The sequence below is a fragment of the Corvus brachyrhynchos genome, unplaced genomic scaffold (genome assembly GCF_000691975.1).
Source record: "Corvus brachyrhynchos isolate BGI_N302 unplaced genomic scaffold, ASM69197v1 scaffold116, whole genome shotgun sequence".
Lineage (NCBI taxonomy): Eukaryota > Metazoa > Chordata > Aves > Passeriformes > Corvidae > Corvus > Corvus brachyrhynchos.
In genome coordinates, this window is record NW_008240221.1 from 15,580,552 (window position 1) to 15,587,331 (window position 6,780).

Genomic DNA, 6,780 nt, shown 5'->3' on the forward strand with positions numbered 1-6,780 from the left:
CATAATATCATGTGTCACTGCAGTGATACTTTGTGGTCTCACCCTAGTTTTATGTCTGAAAATGCTATTTAAAGAAGCCTGTAAGATAACATATTAGGCAGCTTTAAAAGCAGGTTGGAGTGTGGGGTGGACTTAAATTCGATGTAAATGAAAGGGCAAAAAAAAAAAAAAAAAAAAAAAAAAAAAAACCCAAACCAAACAAACCACATAGTTTTCATTTAGGAAAAAAAAAAATACACTTAAACAGACACACATACAAATGTGCAATCTTAGATTCTGGTCAGTATTTAAAAGCAGTATAATCAACAGGAAGGAGCACTTACCTATTGAAAAGGATGATTTAATAATATATATTTATATATATTAGCTTTATGTCTTCCCAATAAAATGTACACAAAATACCCCCTTCGATCAGATTAGTTCCCATATTAGCCTGGGTAAGAAAAAGCATTCTAAAGAGTGGAGGAAAAAATGTATAAAAATGTTGAAAGAACCTACAGTTCCTTATTAGGCGAAGATACAATATTTATTCCTTGTCTCCTGGGATGAAGCTCCTCTATCTATTGTCCTCCCAGTTCTCAGTGCTGATGCTTAATTTTCAAAACTTCTATATTACCAAGGGACCTACGACATCAGCCAAAGAAATACCCAGCAAGTACAAAATCTGATCCAGGGAGCAGCTTTTGTGCAGAGGGAAAATTTTGTTCCTACAGGTTTTTAAGGAGGTGCATGGAAAAGCGAGAGATCTGATCTATGCAGATACATTGCAAATTCTCTCTGTCTGTAGAGATTTTTTCTAAAAAAAATTGGGGAAATACATGAACTTTGGATTTTTCAAATTTTTCCTTTTTTTTTTTTTTTTTTTTTTTTTTTTCGGAGAACCAAAAAATGTCAACTACCTTTCCAGGTCTCGTCCACGATGCAGAGGTATTTTGTGTGTGTGAGTGTGTGTGTGTGTGTGTGCGCGCGTGTGTGTGGATGTGTGTGTGCGTGTGTGTGCATATGTGTGTGTGTATGTGCCTGTGTGGTTGTTTCCATTTTTTTAAAATCCATATTGGACCGTTACGTTTAATTATAATCCGGCTTCAGAGATAACTTAAAGAAGTATAGAGAGAAAATTCGTTATGACATCTGTCGCCAGCAAGGGCAACTCATTACCACGTTAAAACCGTTGCCAGAACGAAAATCAGAATAATACCCCTAATAATATAATGAAGTGGAGAGAAATCACCACCAGCTCGCCAGGAATGGGGAGTTCTCGCTAAAAAGCAGGACTCTCCTTTCTTTCGAAACGCAGGGAAAAGAGGGGGGGAATTTTGGATCTGATTCGTTATTTTAAAAAGAAAGAAAAATAGGGGTTCAAAAAAAAAAAAAAAGAAGGGAAAGAAGGAAGGAAGGAAGAAAGGAAGGCAAGCAGGCGGCAAAGCTTTCTCAATGTGTAACGCTGTAACATAGGGACGGGACTTGTGTGTATTCTCGGTAGTTTCCTCTGTTTGATGACTTTTTTTTTGTGTCAGCCCCATATTACAGCTGTGATCAGGAGGTGGATGGATAGATGGATGGATAGATGGATGAATAGATGGATAGATAGATAGATAGATAGATAGATAGTTTTTATTTCAGTGCGTGGATTCCTTTTGCTGGACAGTATTAAGGGCAGGCTGGGCTGTTTATGATTTTTTGAACAGACCTTTATGGCACCAGCCCAAGGTAGGAAAGGATCTTTTGTTGCTGGGGTTGCTGCTGGCAGGCTTAGACGCTTCTGCAGGGAGAGAAGCTATGCAGGACAGCGTGGTTGGAAGAAGCGTACCCGGGGTTTTCAATGACAAACCTCCAGTTTTGGGGTCTCCTTTTCACTTCTTCCTTTCAGATACGTCATGACGGATCAAACAGTTACCGTTTGATGCAGCTTGGATGCCTGGAGTCTGTGGCCAACTCGACCGTCGCCTATTCCTCCTCATCTCCTCTCACTTACTCTACCACGGGCACCGAGTTCGCCTCCCCGTACTTCTCCACTAACCACCAGTACACCCCACTGCACCACCAGTCCTTCCACTACGAGTTCCAACACAGCCACCCGGCAGTCAACCCCGACGCTTACTCCTTGAACTCTCTCCACCACTCCCAGCAATATTACCAGCAGATCCACCATGGAGAACCCACTGATTTTATCAACCTGCACAATGCGCGGGCACTCAAGTCCTCCTGCTTGGACGAGCAGAGGAGAGAGCTGGGGTGCTTAGATGCTTACCGCCGCCACGACCTGTCTCTTATGAGCCATGGATCCCAATATGGGATGCATCCAGATCAAAGACTCCTGCCAGGACCAAGCCTTGGGCTTGCAGCCTCGGGAGCTGACGATTTGCAGGTAAATAGCATGCCATCTCCTTTCAAGACAAAGGAGGGAAGAGTCATCCCAAATCCGATCCAGAGCCCTTCCCCTCCAGACTGGTAGCGGCAAGAAAAATATGTGGAAGGAAAAAAACAAAAAACCCAACCAAACAAGTGGACTTCTTTGGCCAAACAAACAAATTAAACAAAAACAACCTCGCTCCTGCCTTCGCCGCGTGGGCTGTGTCTCTGTGATGGCTGAGACCATGGGGGTCCCCCGGAGATTTCGGGGTGCGTGTGCGTGTGCCAGCCCTGACCCACTCACACGGAACCCAAACCAAACCAGACCAAACCCATCTTCTCGCTTTTCCTAAACTTTTCCTTTCTTTCGGCGCGCGGAGCACTTTGCAGCGACAGAGCAGGCAAATGATTTAAGGAAGGCATGGAGTAGGAAAAGAGAAAAAAGGCAGGGCAGGAAATAAATCTGCTTTCCGACAGACGTACAAAGGCAAACCTTCCGAGATATGAGGGAGGAAAGGGATAAACGGAGGAAAGAGATGTTCGTCAGAAAAAGTCAGAATGATAAAAATGCCTCGCAATATTTGATCTAGGTGTTAATAGGGTGAGAGATAAAGCAGATAAAGCTAAATTCATCCATCTATCTATCTAATAATTAATCTACTCAACCCTAACCGGCACCTGGACCCATTTAAAAAATCCAATTTCTGTGTATCAAAAGCTCACGTTTATCCGCTCAGAAATCCTTTCCCAAGCACTAAAAATTCACCTCCGCTAAACTGAGCCGGCTGCTTAAATGAAATTGGTTTCCAAAATTGCAAACAACGCCATCCTGTACCTAACCCCCATTACGAGATGTGCCCCAAATCAAAAGCCAACCTTCCTTCTCCCGACGAGCTGAGGAACTGAGGGCTTCCCCATCAGCAGGGAGAGACAAACGGGACCGTATTTACTGTACTTACTTTTCCCCCATACCTCGCTTCCTGGCATACAAAGCTGGCTATGTTGGTCTTTCCAAAAAGATGTAGCGGTCAAAGGCTTGGGGGGGGCGGGAAAAATCAACCCGAAGTTTGTAAAATTAAGGTTTATTTACTTCCCTTAAAATCAAAGCACGAACAAAATAATCCAAACAATCTTTTTATATAAGGGAAAAGAAATCCTTTTTTCCGGTTTTTTTTTTTTTTCCCTAGGAAGAAAATAAACCACCAACAAAGAATGTTATCTTTTATACCTCAGATGAGGAAACTCTAGCTATTTAAACCTAGTTTTCTCCACTAATATTCACTGTATAATTTTATCCTCTCTGGCCATTTTTTTTGTTTACATTTTTCACAAGGATCTCCTTATGTTACCCCCCTCAAAAAAAAAAAAAAAATCTGCCATTCACTGCTCAACCCCAACTAAAACCTATTTACTCCTTTTTATAACCACGTCTGCTGCTGATTTTTTTGTATCTGTACAAATTTTTTTTCTTTGGCAGGCACAAAGCCTTGTATTTTTCAAAAGAGGGGATTAGGAACGTTTGCAAGACAGCAGACAATGCCTAAGTCCCGGGCAAAAAAGCACCATAGTTTATCCAATTTTCGACTTAGTGCCATTCAACTGGTCATTTATGCAATGTCATCCGACCAAACAACATGTTTCCCTTAAAAAAAAAAAAAAAAAAAAAAAAAAGGTTGGTTAAGCTGCTAGAGGCACAGCCTGTTTTTATTTATTTAACGAAGAAGAAAAACAACAGTTTTCCTTTGGAAAATATTAATTTTTCGATCACAAGTTATTATCAAATAAAATACTTAGGTGTTTGTACCTAATCTCCTCTTTATTTTTCCTCCTCCCTCTTTTTCCGAACACAAGAGGGAGTGTGCAGAGCTATCAAAAAGCCTGAGCAGTGAGAAGTTGAAAATATTAATATTTGTCGTTAGGACTTAGATGATTCAGAACAAGTTGGACTCTCGCGAATATCACTTCGGGTTTAGAGGGAAGCGTTTTGGTGGCGAGCGGAAACAGGACTGCACAGAAATACTTTTAAACCAAAATTGTGGTCTTACCAGTCTTCCCCTTTCTCCTTAGTCTTTCTTTTTAAAACGTTCATCAGCATATGCCTCATTTCAAATGCAACAAATGTAAATATACTTTTCCCTGCACAGAATTTTAAGTGAATGTCCAATAGTTTCGAGGGCGGTTTAAGTCAGCCTAACAGATGCAAACAGTCTTGGAGCTGGAGTGGCATCTTTCAGTGCCCTAAAAAGATTTTCCATGGGCAACAAAGAAAACTGTCACACCTTTTCCCATCACCGCTTTAATTTATGCTCAGTCGCCAAGTTTTTTTCATATTGATTTCATAATCACTTTAAGGCAGAACACTTAAAATAAAAAAGGGCCTTGAAAAGGAAGGTCTTACAGGGCCAGCGCCAATATGGTGAAAGTGGGGGAGAGAGCCAGGACTGTAAAGATTGTTTTGTAAAGTGGGGTTTTTATTATGCACCGACTCTCTCCGCATTTACTTAACTCTTCACGGGCTGTTGAATAGGTTAACACCCTTAAAGGCCTCTTTCATGTCCAATACCTCGTTTGTTTGTAGAGGAAAATGCGTCTTTAACACATTTCCACTGGGCAAAGATTTAGGTTTGGTTTGTTGTGTTTTTTTAACCCCAACATAAGGAAAAACCCAAAGAAAACCCAACCCTTTCAAGTCTTTTATCACTCCAATAAAAATATTTATTAAGGAGGGCGAAGATCCCCAAATAATCAGCCTTGTAACAGGAGAATAAAGAAGTGAGATCTCTTCGGACGTGCACCAGAAGCCCTAGGCAGGTTTTTTGATGGTTCTTCCCCCCACACTCACACATGGGTGCCTGTGTGTGTGCGCGCACAGATGCACATTCATCCCCACCTATGTGCGGACACACGCATTGTTACAACACCCTCACGACTCTGTGGAGCCGGCAAAGCCCAATAGGTCATCTGTTGTTTGTGCTCTTTGTCTACTTCTGTGCACACTTTCTAAGTCGGTATATGCGTGTCGCAAAAGATATCTGTGAATTCAGCTGTGTGCCCGAATATAAATATACCGCCAAACATACAAAAGCACTAAAGTTTTTACCTCTGTGAGCGCAACTGTAGAGCGGGAATACACTTCTCTCAAAAGTACTTGTTTGTCTGTCTATCCTGCCATGTAACTGCCGGTCTAAGTTGCCAGTTCGGGATAAATTCCCGTATTTAATTGGGAATGGAAGGAAAATTATTCTGCGTTTGCTGGGGTAGGGGCAGATGGCAGGATGGTGGGAGGATTTCACTTGGGCTCGCTGAGAGTAACTGTGTTTTTCCAGTTCACCTTAACTATTGTTCCTGGGCGAGTCATGTAACAAAGCAAAAGCTGTGTGATCTCTCTGTGGGTTTCTGTGTCTGATTTCTTTCTTTCCTTTCTTTCCTTGTTTCCCCCTCATTACTTAAGAGCTCAGTGGAGGCCCAGTGTGGACTTGTACTCAACGGGCAAGGAGGTGTGATAAGAAGAGGTAAGAGGTTACAAATACTTGCGTCTCTCAGTTTTTGTAAACATACCTCCCCCTCCATTTCTCCCTGCCTTTCCCTCCCCCACTGTTTAGCGTAGTTTGGATTTACTGCGGAAAAAGTGGTAATTTGCCGTTTGTCAGAAGTACGTTCAAACTCGCTTAGAGCACTTCACATTTCACAGTCCATTTGCACTTTACAAACGATCTGTTCCTCGGTAGCTCTCGGATACTCCCGCTGAATTCAGAGTTTTCCTGACTCGGTGTAACATTGCCCCGTTTAATCGGGATGATCCCTGATAGTTTGAGAAGCGTGTTCCCTGGCGCCGGGCTGTTAAACCGGTAGTTTGATCTCGTGTGAGGGAAAAAAAAAGAGGAGTTTTTTTGGAAATGTGGTTTCAGTACCGCTACAGACCGGTGTGGAACTCTCTTTTGAGTGTCACTTCATTTGATAACCATCTGTCAATGTAAATACCGAACATCAAAGTTAGAGGAGAGGTTTGGAGCTCGTGTTAAATACACGTCTCTACAGCATTTGCGAAATCTCAATATCCCGGGGAGTTTGTTATTACCGTCATTTACCCTGAAGAGAAACAGCACTGGTCTAAAGGCCTAACGCAGGAGCACATTTTCCTCACAAGCTTAAACGCATCCTTTTATTCCCGATATAAACCACGTAATGCAGTCTGGGAGAGGACACTTGGAGACTCAGCCTCTCACAATGCACATTTCTTGTGCTGTTATCCCCTTATTCATTATATCCAACATGAAAAACAGACATTTAGGAGATATTTTGGGTGACGCCAAACTATTATGGCAGGGAGTTGCTTTCAGCCATCACTTCCTTAGACAAACTTCAGTCCCACTGAAACAATATTATTGCTGGAACACCAGTCCCGCACGACTGTGGTGGTGGGTGGGG

General features: G+C 42.2%; 1 protein-coding gene across 3 annotated transcripts in view; it reads left to right on the forward strand.

Annotated features, from left to right (window-relative positions):
* The first annotated feature begins 410 nt into the window (after nucleotides 1-410).
* The window catches only part of TFAP2D (transcription factor AP-2 delta), a 52,400-nt gene continuing 46,030 nt past the window's right edge, over nucleotides 411-6,780 (forward strand). The window contains exons 1-3 of one of the 3 annotated variants that reach the window (XM_008641843.2): nucleotides 411-927; nucleotides 1,871-2,368; nucleotides 5,804-5,864. In XM_008641843.2, the coding sequence (XP_008640065.1) occupies nucleotides 889-927; nucleotides 1,871-2,368; nucleotides 5,804-5,864 (598 nt within the window). In that variant the 5' untranslated portion in view covers nucleotides 411-888. Of the gene's footprint in view, nucleotides 928-1,019; nucleotides 2,369-5,803; nucleotides 5,865-6,780 lie in introns of those variants that run through there. The other 2 variants (XM_017745082.1, XM_017745080.1) reach the window with 2 other exon arrangements.